General features: G+C 47.5%; 3 protein-coding genes across 8 annotated transcripts; 2 read left to right on the top strand and 1 right to left on the bottom strand.

Annotated features, from left to right (window-relative positions):
- The first annotated feature begins 167 nt into the window (after positions 1-167).
- Positions 168-3632, top strand: gcc1 (GRIP and coiled-coil domain containing 1). 2 transcript variants are annotated; one of them, XM_026146798.2, is made up of 4 exons: positions 168-628; positions 804-1209; positions 1331-1984; positions 2127-3632. In XM_026146798.2, the coding sequence occupies exons 2-4, from the start codon at positions 844-846 to the stop codon at positions 3384-3386; spliced, it is 2280 nt and encodes a 759-aa protein (XP_026002583.1). In that variant the 5' UTR covers positions 168-628; positions 804-843; the 3' UTR covers positions 3387-3632. The 2 variants fall into 2 exon arrangements, with proteins under 2 accessions (XP_026002583.1, XP_026002582.1); XM_026146797.2 differs by having other exon boundaries at positions 170-628; positions 758-1209.
- Positions 3633-4312: 680 nt separating this feature from the next.
- dennd6b (DENN/MADD domain containing 6B) lies at positions 4313-9212 on the bottom strand. 2 transcript variants are annotated; one of them, XM_026146805.2, is made up of 20 exons: positions 9060-9212; positions 8218-8256; positions 8099-8141; positions 7906-8015; positions 7749-7829; positions 7559-7664; positions 7391-7470; positions 7251-7313; positions 7113-7168; positions 6902-7024; positions 6720-6815; positions 6485-6579; positions 6264-6329; positions 6127-6191; positions 5968-6057; positions 5809-5862; positions 5626-5735; positions 5444-5546; positions 5296-5370; positions 4313-4764 (listed from the first exon to the last, which is right to left on the bottom strand). In XM_026146805.2, exons 1-20 carry the CDS (start codon positions 9210-9212, stop codon positions 4633-4635), a joined length of 1740 nt encoding a protein of 579 aa, XP_026002590.2. In that variant the 3' UTR covers positions 4313-4632. The 2 variants fall into 2 exon arrangements, with proteins under 2 accessions (XP_026002590.2, XP_026002589.2); XM_026146804.2 differs by lacking the exon at positions 9060-9212 and adding an exon at positions 8758-8869.
- Positions 7588-16039, top strand: lta4h (leukotriene A4 hydrolase). Of its 4 annotated transcripts, none has more exons than XM_026146803.2 (20): positions 7588-7628; positions 9626-9737; positions 10992-11122; positions 11200-11320; positions 11763-11831; positions 11986-12090; positions 12182-12234; positions 12317-12389; positions 12580-12720; positions 12814-12837; positions 12932-13002; positions 13635-13746; positions 13845-13989; positions 14067-14170; positions 14370-14440; positions 14520-14574; positions 14652-14747; positions 14813-14895; positions 14985-15089; positions 15692-16039. In XM_026146803.2, exons 1-20 carry the CDS (start codon positions 7603-7605, stop codon positions 15828-15830), a joined length of 1836 nt encoding a protein of 611 aa, XP_026002588.1. In that variant the 5' UTR covers positions 7588-7602; the 3' UTR covers positions 15831-16039. The 4 variants fall into 4 exon arrangements, with proteins under 4 accessions (XP_026002588.1, XP_026002586.2, XP_026002585.1 ...); XM_026146801.2 differs by lacking the exon at positions 7588-7628 and adding an exon at positions 7800-7894; XM_026146800.2 differs by lacking the exon at positions 7588-7628 and adding an exon at positions 8821-8885.
- Positions 16040-17223: the final 1184 nt, after the last annotated feature.

The raw sequence follows: 17223 nt of genomic DNA on the forward strand, positions 1-17223 counted from the left end.
AGAATCATGAAAATATTTTCAATCAATGATCAACCAACAAAGTTAAAATTAAGTTCTAATAAGATTATTTTTAATCTATTATTTTGTTTTTTTGTTAATCATAGTTCAACAAATTTCCCACGTGTGGGACTAATAAAGGTTATCTTATCTTCTAAAATTTGTACAAAATAAGAAAAAAAATGTTTTCTCCCAATAAACAATCAATTCAAAATACTGTATTGCTTTCAGAAATGTTAAACATATTAATGGTAAATATATATATCTGCTTTATTGGTTGTGTTTGGCTGTTTATTTAATTTAAATCAGTGAGTTTTTAATTTAAATCAGCTAAAAAAAAATAAAAATCATCCTATTTTGCATTTTCCTGACGTCCGTGAACAAAGTAGTAAACTCCCGCCTCCTCCGTCTCAGTCCCTTCCGGTTCGATCCAACATGGCGGCTGTTGACAGATGAAGCTTTGAGTCGGATTTTACTCATCGATTAGGTCGATTATTGACCAACTGTGACGGACAGGTTGTGAGTTTGTGATCCGGATCGAACCGGTTTGTCGGCGCAGTGTGAGGAGAGACGATCAAAGCGGCGGAAAAATCAATCAGAGGGAGAAACAAACACTGAGAAACAGAAAGAGGTGAGAAACTGTTTTCCTCCTCCTTCTTCTTTTGTGTTCCAGCACAAAGTTTCAGCTTCGCAGAAACCATCCATCGATAATTGATCGATGAGTGCTCTGAACAGCTGTTCTCCGTTTCCCCTCTAACAGGAAGTCAATGCTAAGGTTCTGTTCATGTTCTGGTGTCTGTGATCAGAGGCTCACCTGGACAGACCTGGTCAGACCTGGACGAGGTCATGGAGAAGTTCGGGATGAGCTTTGGTGGCGGTCCGAGCAGGAAGGAGCTGCTGGACACGGTGGAGTCCCAGAAGAAGCAGCTGATCCAGTACCAGACCCGCTTTAGGGATGTGGTCCGGGCCTACAAGAGCCTCCTGAAGGAGAAAGAGGCACTGGAGGCCAGCCTTAAGGTTCTAAGCGTGACCCAGGACCTGGACCTGACCCAGAAGGGTTCGACCATCGCAACACAGGAGCTTACCGAGGATGGCTGCTCGCTGCACAGCGAGGACAGCGTGGACACGGCGGCGTCTCTGGACATGGCCAGTGAGACTACGAGAGGCGACCAGAGCGAGGAGGACCAGGCAGAACTGGGAGGAAGGCTGGTGGTATGTTCCTTTGACAACTGAACTTAAATCACCAGAACACAGTTAGAACTTGATGACATCACCATCGCCATAACGCTCTGATGATGTCATGTCTTATTCTGACTCCATGTTTGTTCTGCAGGGATCTGAACCCGATGGCAGCTCTGAGAGTGGCAGCGTGGGGACAGAGCAGCAGCAGGCTACACCCCCTCCCAGCATGGAGGCAGACCGCAGAGTCGCCCAGTTGAAGAGCCAACTGAGCACGCTCACAAGCTCACTGGCCACGGTGACACAGGAGAAGTCGCGAATGGAAGCAAGCTTCCAGGCTGACAAGCGGCAGCTGAAACAGGAAGTTGAAGAGCTGCAGGAACATCTGGTCTCCGTGACAACACAGCACGAGGCGGAACTGCACAACCTGCAGCAGCAGCTTGCTGAAAGTCGCGCTCGCATCATTACGCAGCAGCACGAGCGCGAGCAGGAGCAGGGGGACCACGCTCAGCAGCTCCGCGAGCTACAGAGGCTCCTGCAGGCCGAGCGAGACCTCCGGCAGGACGCTGAGCTCCACCTCCAGGATGCCAGCACCGCCCTGCTTGTAACATCACAGGCCGTGGACCGGGGGACGGAGTCCGAGGCTCTCCTGCACCAAGTCAAGGAAGAGAGAGACGAGCTGAGGCGGAGGCTGCAGGCTGTCGAGGAGGAGCAACGAATACCCGACCCCAGAGTGGACGAGCTGCAGCAAGAATTGAACAAGCTGAAGAACCAGGTCCAGGAGCAGGTCCAGCTCGAGACCCGCAAGGTGAGCCCAGAACCAGGTCCAAACAAAGTCCCAATCAAACAGGTCCCAGTGAACCTGGTTTAACCACATTAAACAGTTTAAGCTCTAACAGACCATGTAAACTAGAACAGGAAGTGAGGTCATGTCTGTGTTCGTGTTGCAGGTGTGCGATGCAGAAGAGCGCGCTCGTGAGCGTGCTCAGTCGGCAGAGGCTCGGGTGGCGGTCCTGGAGCAGCGTGTATCGGAGCTGTCGGAGCTGCTGGGCTCGTGTGAGAAGGCGAGGCAGCGTGACCAGCAGGCAGCGCAGAGACTCCGCGATCGTGTGCTGCAGCTTGACACGGAGAACAAAACACTCGCCATCGCCGCCTCGAGCAGGGTGACCTCTGACCTTGGGCCAGACGAGCAACTGGATGTGGGGGCGCTGCGGGAGAAGCTGCAGAAGGTGAAGAAGTTGCTGCTCCTTGCGGCTCAGAGGAACCCCGACCAGAACATCCAGGACCTGGAGGTGGAGCCGGGTGCAGATGCGGCGGCGGCGGCTCTCGCCTATCAGCAGGAGCTGCGGCAGCTCAGGGATGAGTTTGAGCGCTACAAGGTGCGAGCGCAAGTGGTTCTGAAGAACAAGAATGCCAAAGATGGCTGCCAGGCACGGGAGCTGGAGGAAGTGCGCGACCAGCTTGCTGAGCTGCGTGAGAAGTACATAAACCTCCGCATGCAGAGTGACGAGGCCGAGGTCTGCCACCGCCAGCAGCTTGATGAGCGCCAGCAGCAGGCGGTGTCGCTGCAGCAGGCACACCGGCAGGAGGCGGAGCGTCTGGAGGCACTCCACCGTGACGAACTGTTGCAACTGGAGGCGGAGCTTCACAAGCAGCGTGAGCGCACTATGGCGTTGCTGGATGAGAAGGACCGCGAGCTGGAGAGGCTGCGGGCCGCTGCCGCCACACTCAGCTGGTCCAATCGTGCTCATAACACACCCGCTGACCCTAAAGAGAATGGCCCTGACACAGAGACCGACGCGATCAGCCAGGCACTGCGGCAGGCCACACCCAATGAGTCAACACTGCTGCTGTATGCTGAGCAGCTCGCACGTAAGGAGGTGGAGGTGGGTGCACTGCGGCGGCAGAAGAACCAGCTGGAGGAGGACACGCGCCAGCTGCAGGCACAACTCATTACAAACGCCGAGCGCCATGATGAGGAGGTGGCAGCCCTGCGGGACCGCCTCGAAAAACTGATCCGGGACCAAAGCCGCGAGGGCGCCAACATGGAGTACCTGAAGAACATTGTGTACCGGTTTCTGACGCTGCAGGACGCCAACGGGCGCCAGCAGACGCTCACTGCCATCCTCACCATCCTGCATTTCAGCCCACAGGAGAAGCAGGATGTCACGAGGCTGCAGGGCAGCACCTGGTGGGTGGGACGCAGGTAGAGCACCTGAGGAAGAAAACACTCACCTGCAGGAAGAACACCTGGACATCTGAGCCATTGAAGGCATGGCTTTGTGCTGCGCTTGAGGGCATTGTGTTTTTCATCTTCCTGGTGTTTCTCTGACGGTTTGCTGCTCTCTGAGCGTCTTGTGACTTCAAACACTACAAACACGTTAACATGTGACCTTCGCTGGTCAATCAGCTGATGTATATTTTTGATTCAGATTAAAATATTTTTCCTGCTTCAATCTGTGTCTGAGCATCAGTGAAGTGCCTTGATGATGACACAACTCTAAATACGATTTGCCTGGTCCAGCCTCTTCAGGTGAGATCACCTGTCTACAGCTGCAGTTCCTGCTTTTACCAGCCTCTGATTGGCTCTGGTCTGAAAAGGTGAAGCTAAATTCACTTAACAGGTAGAGTGCAAACTGTACACGATGGAAAAAGTTGATTTGTGAGGAACAGTGAACACACCTATGTCAGATTACAGGTAAAGGTGTTTTTGAAGCCTGAAGCTTTGTTTTATTTCATGTTTCTGACAGACATACACACGTCACACTGATCAAATACTTCACCACTGAGCTTCTCTAACATCTGTCCACATCTACAAACACTGCCTTCAGGTGCACAGAACAAAGACAGAAATGTTCATAAATGTGTTTGCACTGATCTTCACTCAGACGTTCAGATGTGGAGCCTTAATTATTTTTATATAAAATAAATAAGGAAAGAGAAAGAATCAGGAGGTTTCCTTCTCGAGGTCTGAAACTGAAGCATTAAAGAGCAGCAGCATGAAGATCAAAGGCTTATGATGACGCCGTCAGACCACAAGAAGTTACATTTCACCATGACATGAGAGGAAACTTAAAGCCTTTCTGTTCAGTCTGAATCCTGGAGGACATTAAAATAAAACAAACATGAATAAAAGTCAGAGGACAGGAAGTGCTCAGACTTTAATTTCAAAATAAAGGTTTACAAACAAACAGAAAGTGGAGCTTCATTCTTAGTGTTACATTCCGTTTGTGGAGATGATAGAAAAATACGACTTCTGTGAAACACGAACAGCCTGATTCCACCGTCAGAGAAACCAAAACACCAGAGCAGCAGCTCGATGGAGACAGGTAATAAAGTTTAAATAAAATTTAAATATTCCAAAAACTGAAGATTTGAGCCGATGTTGGTTTTTCTGTGGAGTGTGAAGATGCTGATGAACACAAGCGTGCGTCCTGGCTGTGGGGTTAGCTGTCGTCACGGTGACGCGCCTGTGCCGAGCACAATCTGCAGGTCGGCAGGCAGCGAGCTGATGATGGAGGAGATGAAAGAGTCGAGTTTGTCCATCACACCGTCTCTGAGCTGCAGCTGCTGACGCCGAGCTTTAATCTGAAAAGCCACACACACTTCCTGTCCTCAAAAACTAGACTTTTGACATGAAACCAACAAAGAAGAAGCAAACGATCCTAGTTGCAGGCCACCACCTCACTTTGGATTAAACCCAGATAAGGATCCTGAATTATTATCATAGCTTCATTTTCATAACAAAGTTTCATCTCTAAGCTTTAAAACAAGAAACCAGAAAATATTTTTCCCCCAGTCTCCTCTGTGGCCCAGGGCAGCATCATCTCCATCACAAATATGATGGATTTTACCCCAAACATGAACTTTTATTACAGGCAGACGTCCCAGCGTTATTGAACGCTTTAGCGTCCATGGTCAGTGAACGCATTGTCAAGTCCAGCTTCAAACTATCAAACCATCTCACTTTTGATTTAACTCTCAGGTAACTAAAATCTTTTTCACCTGCAGTTTTAAGTTTTACTTCTTCAAATTAATTTTTATCCTAAGCTTTTTATCGGTAACACAATTTTACATGACACTTTTTTCCTGTCTAACAAACTTCCTGTTGGAACTCACCAGCTTCTCTCTGAGCTTCAGAATCAGATCCACAACCTCCACCTCAGACTTGTCTTTGGTCCATCCCAGCAGGTCCTGCAGAGGACACACCTGGATTAGGGGCTGCACAGCTGGCTGATGGTCGAGCATTTTCGCTCAGATAACTTACCGCATCGCAGATGACCTCCAGGTGGAGACTCTCTAGCTTCTGTGTCATCTCTCGGTGGCGGTGACGGTACCAGCCGTCAAAGTTTGGAGACCTGAAGAACTTCCTGAGATGGAAACAGGAAGTAGAAACTTAAAGACAGGAAGACAGAAAACACCTGGATCACTCACACCCGTGAGGCTCACCTGTACAGTCCTATCCAATCACCTCTAAGCAGAGAGGTGAGCTGCGGGCCCGCATGGTCCAATGTGGACAGGAACTCGTCCTGACTGAAGGGGCGGATCTGAGGCGGAGTCTGAACGGAAACAGGAAATGTGTAACACAAGACAGCACTGTGACCTCATCACCACCACTCATTTCCTGTTTACCTTCCAGGGTGTAACGGATCTCTGCAGGGGCATCAGACTCGCCATGTAGCGTTCCTATTAGACAAAACACGCTGCTTACTGAGAACTGCTCTGTGATTGGACAAGTTATGCTTACATCATAAAGTACAGGCAATGCGAGCTGATTGCGCAACTACTTACCAGGGGGATAATGAAACTCTGCGTGAGCTCCAACAGGTGTCGCCTCAGGATGGCGCTCTGCACCTCCGACGGCCGCTTCCTTTGGATCCCCTGCAGGTAAACAGTCAGTCAGCGACACTCTGCATTACCTGTGTGTGCGGTGTGCTCAGGTGTGCTCACCTTCAGCAGCCTCTTGATCAGGATCTTGTCCTTGTGCAGAAACGTCTTGTAAGCCGTGTAGATTCCTGCCAAAACAAACCTTCAGCATGACAGACATCTACCTGAGCTCAGGTACAAACACGCCCCCACCGGCTTACCTGGTTTGGTGTCAAGCGTTTTCAGCTTAGAAAGTTTCTTCACCTTCACCTGCTTCGGTAAATCACCTGGAAGACATCAGAGACAGCACGCATACGTGATTAAAAAGGTCACAACAAGAACGGCGAAGACGATCTGAACAGCACACGCCTGACAGCCATGGCACTTCACAGAAACAGGAAGCTCACAGTGAACACGCAGGAAGAGGAGGAATACGGCGTACCTGCCATCTTGACCTCTCCCAGCCGGACGATGTGAGGCCAGCTCTGAAACGTCTTGATGAAGAACGGGTTGGTGACGCCCAGCACGACGCTTGGTCTGAACAAGAGAAGAAGAAACAGGTAATCACACGTGAGGCTGGAACATCTGTCGACCGCTTTCCTAAACTTAGGCTTTAAGTGTCCCAAGGGTGTGTTTACAGCACAGGTGTGTTCAGGCTCCAGGTGAGCATGACTCACGGCGCCTGCGTCCTGGTGGTGTACTCCCTGAACTCGCTGTCATGGATGGTGAAATAGGGTCGGAAGTCGCAGCAGAACTTCAGAGGGCTGATGGAGCTGTGGACACACATCGTTATCATGGTAACAACAGAAACACCATACTCTGATTGGATGCTGGGGGCTCGTTGTGACCCCTCAGTTACCTGATGAGAGCCAGGACTGTTTCCGAAGAAACGGTGGGAGATGGAGCCATAACGACAAGCGGCTCCCCGAGCAAGGTAAGTTCCCAGAGCATCTGCAGGTGGATTAGAATGGACTGGAAACACCTGAGCAGGACACAGGTGAGACTGAGATTAACCAATCAGAGAGCACACCTACACTTGAGAAACATAGAACACCTTAACGAGTACTGACTTAAACAGGTCCAGCTCGTGGATGGTGGGCAGAAGGGTCGGCACCGGCAGCAGGTTCTGAGCATGCATACAAAAAACTTTATTAACAACAACAACAAGAATAAACATTATTAACAAGATCAAAGCAACAAGACCTCACCTCTTTAGCCGTCTGTCGCACCGGACTTCCCCCAGGTTTGTCGAATTTAGAAGGAATCCTCACCTGAAACATGAGACACACAAACACCTGTAAACCACATCCCTTCTGTCACCTGTGAGCCAGGCCACTTCTCTCCTCACCTGTAAGATAACGCCCATTACGGGCAGGTTGAGGGTCTGCCCAGGTACAGGTGAAGGCCATTGGTCGATCTCGTTACAAACTACGGGGATGAGCAGAGGAAAAACACGTTAAGGGCCATTCTGAAACCTGATTGCCTCCCAGATATGATCCAAGCATGATGTGATTACCTGCTTCAAGGCAGGGCTCATGCTTCTCAAAGAACTCAGGTGCAATGGTCTGCATCAGCGAGTGGAACAGGTGAGTGTATGGCAACCTTGACACCAGCACCAGGGACTGAAACACAGAGTCAAATGACTATCACCATCATGACCACCTGTGAGCAGGTGAATACAGGTGAACACAGATGTGTTTGGTGACCTTCTGGAAGTAGCCCCTCTTCACAGAGACGTCCTTCACTTGTCTGAAGTAGACGTAACCGAAGAAATGCGCCGTTTCTCTCTGACAGACAGAACAGAAATGTTACGCACCTGTGAGGCTGAAGCAATCAGCCATTCAGGAACCAGGTGAGTCTCACCTGCAGTGTGACGGGAGCGTCACGGTTGTAAAGGTCGTCTCTGAGCCTTGATGTTCGGCGACCGACAGACTGACGGAAGCGGAAGCTAAACTGAGTGTCCCCAAGGCACCCTGGGAAATAACAGACAGCCCACGTGACCTCTGACCTCCAACCTCTGACACCTGCAGTATTAATTAGCATTACCTCAGCTTACCTGAGTACGAGTCGGGGAAGGACAGGTAGCAGATACTGGTTTTCTGTCAACACGAAACAGAATCAGTGAAAGTGTAATCAACAACACTTACAGGTGATCAGGAAGCTGAAGATATTTACCTCTTTCTCTGTCAGCTTCACATCTTGAGGATAAACCAGCTGAAAGTAAACACAGGGGAAAATATTTCAGAATCTGCAGAAAATTCTGACGTTTTTAAGTTTTTCCGATCTGAGATAGCAAGAGAGGATTAATTTAACTTGCATATCGCCCTTCGTTATCCACAATCTTCTGATAAGCAGTTGCACAAAAAGTATAGTCTATAATATTTGAAACACTTCAGGTAATCGATTGGTTCTATGATGAGCTCAAGAGCAGTCTGATATTGTTATTATTTGTATTATATTACAAAATCTATCAGAATAATAATGAGAAAACAATGCGTTTTTTAAAACACGGATTGGTGCTTCTAGGCCAACATAGCTGTCTTTAATCCACAGACACAACTCCTTGAGTCCCACCACCAAACCCAGAATCCTGCTGATTTTACTTCTGCTGCCTTCCACGGATCCTTAACTGTCTCCTCCATTCAGTGTCTCAGTCATTACCACCTGTCCTTTACAGAGTATTCACATTTTAACACAGCATTCATCTTTATTTACCTCCACCATAAACGGAGCAACACCAGGTACAGGCAGGACAAGGCGAACACCGAGCGGTCAGATTTTTACGCTGATTGAATGAAAGCTGCGAGACGAGAATGTTTTCAGCCTGGTGTTTACCTGTTCAGGTGCGTTTCTCCACAGGTCACATGTGAACAAAGAATTCGGGGGGTTTAAATGGAGTTTGGTACAGACAGAGGAGCGGCTGTTTTTCAACTGAAATTACTCATCAAACCTCCGATCATCAGTGATCATTCATCATATCGATCACTAGCTATGCTAGCGATGCCAGGCTAACGTACCTCAATTGCTTGTCCGAGCTCCAAGTCGAACGTAACGACGCACGCGCACTCCAACCAGGAGGAGAAGCGGGCCCACCGGCTGCGGCTTTCCGCGCGCCCCGCCTCCTCCTGCTCCTCGTGTCGGGGAGAACCGGGACCGTCAAATGGGTCCATCACGACCGGACCAAAGCGGCAGCAGCTCTGCGCATCACCATCCGAGCCTCCATCACCATCAGCGGGCAGAAGCCGGAGAGAGCTCCCCCTGTTGGACAAGAGAGAATGAACCCACACACACCGCTGCTGGAGAAAATCAAAGGCTGCCGGCTTTTATTTATTTATTTATTTTACTAGTTTCTACTGATTTTTACTGCCTGTTACCCCAACAAATACATCCACACAAGTTTGATCTCTTATTATGAACAAATCACTGCTTTCTGTAACTTATTACTTTTATTGTGAAAAGGCCGGATGCGTGCGCAGCGTGTTCCGGTAGATTACCGGCCGCGCTCAGCTCGGCTCTCCAGTCTCTCAGCTGTAACCGGACTGAACGTCATGTCTGACCCGTGCTCCTTTTCCTCGTTCACCAGGTGCGTCACCAAGCACCTGAACCTGCACCTGCACCTGGACTTCGACAGGCACGTAATCAGAGGGAGGGTGGCGCTGACTGTGGAGGCGCTGGAGGACCGATTCTCTACGCTGGTAACGTCAACGGGACGCGGGGGGGTTAGCCTCGATCTAACTGAACCTTTAGTGCTCACCAGAGTCCAACTAAAATCCGCTGGATTTAAGGGGAGTGCGTGCTTAGAGGCGAGCACGAAGAAGTAACGAGCCGGGTCACACTGACGGTTCCTCGGGTGTTCCTCTGTGATCCGGCACCGTGCAAGCGTTAAGGTGTGCCTGATGATTAACTTTAACCTCGGGGAGTACCGGTACCTTAATTCCAGCTGTTTTTAAATGGAGTCTGGTGTTAAGGCGTTTTTACAGACTTATAAAAACAGTTTGTCACTCAGCTTTAATAAACTAACCTTACTGTTTTAAAGTTTTAAAACGTGATTTCACAAACTGAAGCTTCACATATTTACGATCTTTAAAACTCTAACTGTGATATAAATCATTTTTACTTACATTTTTACTTAATTATTGATCTTTATTCACGTCGCATTTAAATTGTGACGCTGTGTGACATCCTCGAGCTTCGGGACTGATCGGGTTTAATAACTGCTTTATTAAAACAAACTCGTTAACTTTAACCTGTTGTTTTGGAAAAACTGTGACAGGTGAGTATCTTTCAGATAGAACAGGTGTGTCCAGGCTAAGTTCTTTAAATTCCACAGAAGCCTGCACCCCTACTGGAAACTGTGGTTCAGTTCACTGTCTGTGGTTATTCTTGCGCTTTGTTACTTCACCATCGACTCTCACCCGTGAGTGTCAGATTTCAAATTTTGAATCAGTTCTGTAAATATATTCAGAGCATAAAAACTTAAAATGGCTCTTTTCTGGATGGAGTTTGGCGTGACACCAGTCAGCTGAAGCCGTAGACTGAAGTTTAGTAAAACAGGTGTGCAGGAGAGCAGACTTTTCACTTATTTGTTTTTAACAGTTTTCATAGCTCAGGTTTGATTCTGCAGCTGCAAGACGGTCGCCTGTAGAAAGGTAAATGTAACATTAAGCCCCCAGTGGTTTTCTGTCTTTCTACCTCCGTAATCCCCTCCCTTTTGCACCCATCTTTGGGTGCATGGTTGCTTAAGAGGTTAACCCTCACCTGTCCATAAGGCAGACAGATAGACACACAAGTAAAATAAGTTTTTCTTTGAATGGACTCTGGTGTGACGTGGCTCAGCTTTAAGACAGAGTGTGTAAGGTGACCTTTGTGCAGGTAGGAAAGGTGAATATTTATCAGCAGGTTCAGGTGCTGACACAGCAGCTCGGTAACTGGGGTTTTCTGTACCACAGACTTTGGACAGCAGTGACCTGAGCGTGGTGTCGGTGACGGCCAATGGGCAGCCGGCACGCTTCAGCCTAGGGCCCAAACACAGCTTCAAGGGGACCCCATTGGAGATCACGCTGCCCTTTGACCTCTCCAGGTGACTCCGCCCTCCACTCTGTCTGTCCTTATGGCCTGTCTTTTCTAATTAAATTCTAACGTCTGCTGTCCAATCAGAGGGCAACATGTGATCGTGGAGGTGACCTATGAGACGTCTCCATCAGCAACAGCACTGCAGTGGCTCACGCCTGAGCAAACTGCCGGGAAAAAGCACCCCTACCTGTTCAGCCAGTGCCAGGTGAGCCATTTACCCTCACCTGAGCTATATCCAATATAAATGATTAAAATTTTCATGTTTAAATTTGAATTCAGAGAAATTCTAGATTTTTTCTCTTTTGAAACCTTTTTTAAGTTATAAAAGGTTAAAATAAAAGTTTTAAACTGAAGTTTACTGTAAACATATTTTTGGTTGATTACACCTGAAACGCTGCATACGAAAACCTTCAACAGAAAGAAAAGTTCCACTTTTTGTGGTTTTTCTGTGAACTGTTGAAACTTTGTGAAACTGCAACCATTAACAAACTACTTCCCTGTTATTCTCGTTTTCTACCTTCTTCAAACTGATTTCACTGCTTTGTAAAGTTTAAAGCCTCAGTCTGCTGCAGAGCGTCCTCTGTACAGACCACCCCTGAACACAACATGCAGCTAATAGCCATGGTGCCCTCTGTGCTGTCTTACAGGCTCATCACTGCAGGAGCATGATCCCCTGTCAGGACACCCCATCCATCAAGCACACCTACTATGCTCAGGTAAACAAACACCACTGACATATTATTGATTATTAAAATTATTAATAATTGTTAAAAAAAAACACCTGAACAACATTCATAGCATCACCTCAGTGCCCAGAGCCTGATATTAGTCTCTCAGGTGTGTACTTGTGTGTGGGTACCTGTCCCTCAGGTGTCTGTCCCTAAGGACCTGGTGGCGGTGATGAGTGCAGTGAGAGATGGACAGGAAGTCGATCCTCAGGATAGTGGTCGGATCATCTACAGGTTCAGGCAGACGGTAGGGGGAGTCTCTTTCTTCTCTTCATCACCTGACATCATCATCACCAGGCCTCAGGCGTGACTGTCCTCTGTTTGACCTCTGATCTCAGGTGCCTATGCCTTCCTACCTGATAGCCATTGTGGCTGGAGCTCTGGAAAGCAGGTACAGATTGTCTTACCTCTTCTGATGTCACAGCATCAGCTTCAGCAGGTAAACTTAACTCTGTGCTCTGATTGGTTGGCAGGGAGATCGGGCCAAGGACCAGAGTCTGGTCGGAGAAAGAGTTTGTGGACAAAGCAGCGTTTGAGTTCTCCGAGGTGAGAACCACAGACACACTGAGGCCACGCAAACAATGGAAAGAAGACACAGAACATGAGAACATACAAACATGAAAATATGAGAACATGTAAAACATACAAACATGTACAACATGAGAACACAAAAAAATGTAGAACATGCAGGACATAGAGAAGCTGGAGTGATGTTCGGGTGTTCCTTGTCTTTCAGACCGAAGCCATGCTGAAGACAGCTGAGGAACTGGCTGGACCGTATGTTTGGGGTCAGTATGACGTCCTGGTTCTCCCTCCATCTTTCCCCTACGGCGGCATGGAGAACCCATGTCTGACCTTTGCCACGCCCACCGTGCTGGTACGTACAAACAGGGGGCCAATCAGGTTGTTCATGATGTGTCAGTGTCATGAGACTGTTAGTTCTGATCAGCTATTTCCTGTCTGTTTTCAGGCTGGAGACAAATCTCTGTCTGGTGTGAGTACAAGACTCTTCCCACCTCACCATGTGATCATGCATTATAATTAAATTACCTTCCATTCCTGTCTGTGACTGTGCATGTGTCCTACAGGTGATTGCCCACGAGATCTCTCACAGTTGGACTGGAAACCTGGTGACCAACAAGACCTGGGAGCATTTCTGGTAAACAAACAAACAGGTGGAGCTCAGCTCAAGGGTCTCAGGTGTTTGCAGAGACGTGTAGAGAACCCATGGACGCCTCAGAAGATAAAATCTTAAAACCAGTTTTGAGACATGCTCTAAGTCACAAAACCCGATGCAACAGAACAGGCCCACATTTGCTCAGGTGTCCAGGCACTGTGTAGGTTTTCAGAGTGAAGTCACAGCTTTGGGACAGACACTTTGTGGAACTTATGGGTTCTCTGAAATGGGATCAACTCATGGTGGGGTTGGTTTACCTGGAAAGATTCACTCTGAGGTTAGCTGAACGAAAATCATCCAGGGTTCGACTTCACAAAAGCAGAAATCATTAAGAAATACCAGCGTTTGAGGGTCAGGTGATGCAACGTATTGGCTGACCCGTCCCCACTGCTGACCCGATAGCTCGCTGAGACCGTCCTTTTGAAAATCTTTGATTTACTTTGGTTTTCACAAGGAAAAATTCAGACAACTGTTACAGCTGATTGACACACAAAGTGGTGGGAAGTACTGTAAAGGATTACCTAGGCAACCAGACATTGCATTTTCCACTGTCGGCTCCAACAAGATGCTTATTATTACGTCATTATTTGACGTCAGCATGTTTGTACCTTCAGGCTGAACGAGGGTCACACGGTCTACCTGGAGAGGATGATCGGCAGGTGTTTGGAGAGCGAACAGTTCAGGCAGTTCAAAGCCATCGGAGGCTGGAAGGACCTGCAGGACTCGGTGAGAACTCAAACATTATACACCTTCACCTGTGTCACATCCACAGTCTGACATGAGGCACGTTTTCCTTCCACTCACCTGTGCTCATCATATCTCAGGTGAACACCTTTGGAGCCAACAACCCTCTGACCAACCTGGTGCCCAGCCTGCAGGACGTCAGTCCTGACGATGCCTTCTCCTCCGTGCCGTACGAGAAGGGCTTTGCTCTGCTGTATTACCTGGAGGAGCAGCTGGGAGGGCCAGGTAACATCTGCACACTCCTGCACACTCACCTCTTTCCTGTTCAGTTGCTGACACACCTGTTGATCTGTTTTGCTCAGAGGTGTTCATGGGCTTTGTGAAGTCGTACATCCAGCGGTTTGCCTACAGCAGCGTCACCACAGAGGAGTGGAAAAACTACCTGTTTGCCTACTTCAAGGACAAGGTGAGGAACAACTGGACACTCAGGCAGAGTTACAGTGACTGGAGGGAAGGAACATCAGCTTGGCAGGTTTTGGTCAGAGGTCAGATTGTTACAAGAAAAGACAAATATTTACAGGGTGATCAGGCAGAAACTCCAGATGTGATAGATAGGTGGGTTCAAAGGTCAAGATGGAGCCTTGAGATGAGTTTTTGTGTCTCAGGTGGACATCCTGAACAAGGTGGACTGGAACGCCTGGATGTTCACACCTGGGATGCCTCCTGTTAAACCTCAGTAAGTACTCAGACTTCCATCTGGTCTCTGATTTCTAAAAACAATCTGATTCCTTTGTCCTGATTGGCTGTTGTTTCAGATACGATACCACGATGGCTGACGCCTGCAACGCTCTCAGTCAGAAGTGGCTCCAGGTGAGACCTGAATCTGGTGAGGACTCTTGAGTGATTTTATGTTCAGGCTCAAAGCTCCATCCTCTGTCCCCGTTCAGGCTAAAGACCAGGACCTGAACAGCTTCAAGCGGTCCGATGTGAAGACTCTGTCATCCCACCAGGTCATCGAGTTCCTGTCACTGCTACTGCAAGAGGTAACCACACTCCACATTAACTCCCTACAGTCCACTTCCGTTCACTCACCTGTTCCTTCCTTCAGGATCCGCTCCCTCTGACTCACGTGAAGAAGATGCAGGAGATTTACGATCTCAACGCCTATATGAATGCAGAGATCCGCTTCAGGTGAGTCTTTCAGCAGGTATAAATGGGACTTTCATTTTAAAACCTTCCCCTCCTTAAAGCCTCTTGGTGATTGGCTGTGCTCCCTCCAGGTGGCTGAGGCTGTGCGTCAGGTCCAGGTGGGAGGAAGCGGTTCCACTAGCGCTGAAGATGGCGACCGACCAGGGCAGGATGAAGTTTACACGACCACTCTTCAGGTCCTTACACTTCAACAGTAGTTTCACTAGAACAAAACTCCACATCACTGACCTTCATGTTTGTTTTTACCGTTTGTTCTATTGTTTCTTCTGTGTTTTTACTGTGCCTTTACCATTTTTACCCTTCCACTTTAAAGACTTATGAGGTATTATCGTCACCCTCCCGGGGACGTGGCATGAACACCTAAGTTTGTGAGTGTGATAACTCGAGAACAAGATGACATAAGAGTTTCAAATTGGTCCCATAGCTGTATCTACTAAAATTCTCAGACGAGATCAAGCTGACTGACCTTGGCCTTATTGCCAAGGTCAGAGGTCAAGTTTTCTAAAACTCTTGCAATGCAATAACTGAAGAAGGTTATCTAGGGTTTTCAAATTGGACCATAAGTTTCTACTGAAAATCTTGGATAAGTTTGAATCTGACTGACCTCAATCTCAAGGTCAGAGCAAGTTTTCTGAAAATCGTGTTAATCTGATAACTTGAGAACACGGTGATGTAGGGTTTTGAAATTGATACCCGAGGTGTGTCTGCTAGGAGGCAGCACTGATTCTCTTACTGTGTTTCTGCTGTTTTAATCATTGTGGCTGTGCTTCATCTTCAGGGAGGTGTTTAACTTTGAGAAGTTTCGTGATGAAGCTCTTCGAGTGTTTCTGGCTCATCGAGCGGGGATGCACCCGGTCACCTCCGGACTCGTCTCGAAGGACCTGAAGGTGGACGTCAGCAACGCCGCCAGTCAGTAACAGCAGAAACGAGTCCAGAACCAGTCAGAGACCAGTACCGATCAACTTCAGCGCCAAAGCAATATTATATCACAGCTGTTATTTCTTGGCTGGTTCTCTCTGATGAAAGTTTAATTGAATCCTCTTTTTCCTTTTTATTCCTTTCAAATATTTCGTCTTCAGCAGAAAAACAAGACGATTTTATAAAGAAATAAACTGAGTAAACTTTGGATTCTTGTTGTTCATTCAGATCTCAGCTGGGGTCACACAGGTCATGTGTGATCGTGTGCTGTTTGTAGTTTCAGTGTTTACATTTTCACTTTATTCTAATTGCACAAGTAGAAAATCGCTGGGGTTTTTATTATTTTAGGCATAAAAGGTACAGAAATGTCTGAAATACTTAAAAGCAGGTCTTAAGTGTTGCTTTAAGCATTCATGGAGGATGATTTGTGTTTCACACTGAGCTTAGCATCCCTCACACTGATATGTGTCAGGAAGTATTCACACTGATGCAAAAAGAAGACCTGCAGTAACTGGCCAGAGAACATACAGGAACAAAGAGCTAACAAATCAGTCATCTGGAATTATACTTTTAAGGTCACCTAATCTGGTGATCAGTGTATCTCAATATCATGAAAAATTACCTCATATTTGAATTAAATCTCTAAAAGGAAGTGTGCTGTTTCTGACCACTCCAAGCGTCAGGACATAGCTTGTTAACTTATTTAAATGTTCATTCAGATCCAAAAAGTCTCTGTTTACTCTCCTCTACCTGACACCCAGACTCACTTTGGGTATAAAAGCCACCTGTTCTGAACTCACAGTGATGGAAACCTTAAGATAAAGGAAACATAACCATCACAGTGCTGTGCTGTCTTCACTGCTTTTAATTCTTTTGGCACTGAAAAGTAATTACCTTCAGATGACGACTTTGATGTTTGTAAAGCTGCAGTGTCAGACCCGAACATGAAGAAGGTTTACGTGTTGCGATAGAAATCTCAGAGCTTACCTAACACCACTGAACAGACAGTTTGAGGAAGAAAACAAAAGAATGACAACATTCAGAGGTCAGAGCCTGTAATTCACTTCCTCTTTCAGTTGGAGCATTAACAGGACAAACGTTTCACCATCATGTGTTGGGAAATGTGAAGCCACAGAAATAGTTACACAAGCATGCTCGAGAGGAGGAAGGAGAGCCGGGGCACCGCTGAGAGACAAAATATTTTAAATCTTCTAAACTGAAACCTCTGACATCAGACTGACATCTGCAGAAACAGGATGCTGTCAGAGGGTTTTCAGGCTGTTCAGAAGAATTAAACATCTGGTCTTCAGTTTCTGTTGGAAACACAGAAACTGCCAGACTGGAAGTTCAAACTACTGGAACATCTGGTGATCCAAACAGCTGTTTGTTACT

This window comes from Astatotilapia calliptera, chromosome 17, assembly GCF_964374335.1.
Source record: "Astatotilapia calliptera chromosome 17, fAstCal68.1, whole genome shotgun sequence".
NCBI lineage: Eukaryota > Metazoa > Chordata > Actinopteri > Cichliformes > Cichlidae > Astatotilapia > Astatotilapia calliptera.

Bases quoted from the DNA above. Each gene is read 5' to 3' on its own strand.
- gcc1 (XM_026146798.2), top strand. From the start codon at position 844: ATGGAGAAGTTCGGGATGAGCTTTGGTGGCGGTCCGAGCAGGAAGGAG. The intron at 1,210-1,330 runs GTATGTTCCTTT...TTTGTTCTGCAG, and splicing joins AACTGGGAGGAAGGCTGGTG to GGATCTGAACCCGATGGCAG. The intron at 1,985-2,126 runs GTGAGCCCAGAA...TTCGTGTTGCAG, and splicing joins TCCAGCTCGAGACCCGCAAG to GTGTGCGATGCAGAAGAGCG.
- dennd6b (XM_026146805.2), bottom strand. From the start codon at position 9,212: ATGGACCCATTTGACGGTCCCGGTTCTCCCCGACACGAGGAGCAGGAG. The intron at 8,142-8,217 runs GTAAATATCTTC...TCGTGTTGACAG, and splicing joins TGAAGCTGACAGAGAAAGAG to AAAACCAGTATCTGCTACCT. The intron at 7,830-7,905 runs GTGAGACTCACC...TCTGTCTGTCAG, and splicing joins ACGCTCCCGTCACACTGCAG to AGAGAAACGGCGCATTTCTT.
- lta4h (XM_026146799.2), top strand. From the start codon at position 9,507: ATGCGTGCGCAGCGTGTTCCGGTAGATTACCGGCCGCGCTCAGCTCGG. The intron at 11,832-11,985 runs GTAAACAAACAC...CCTGTCCCTCAG, and splicing joins AGCACACCTACTATGCTCAG to GTGTCTGTCCCTAAGGACCT. The intron at 12,721-12,813 runs GTACGTACAAAC...GTCTGTTTTCAG, and splicing joins TTGCCACGCCCACCGTGCTG to GCTGGAGACAAATCTCTGTC.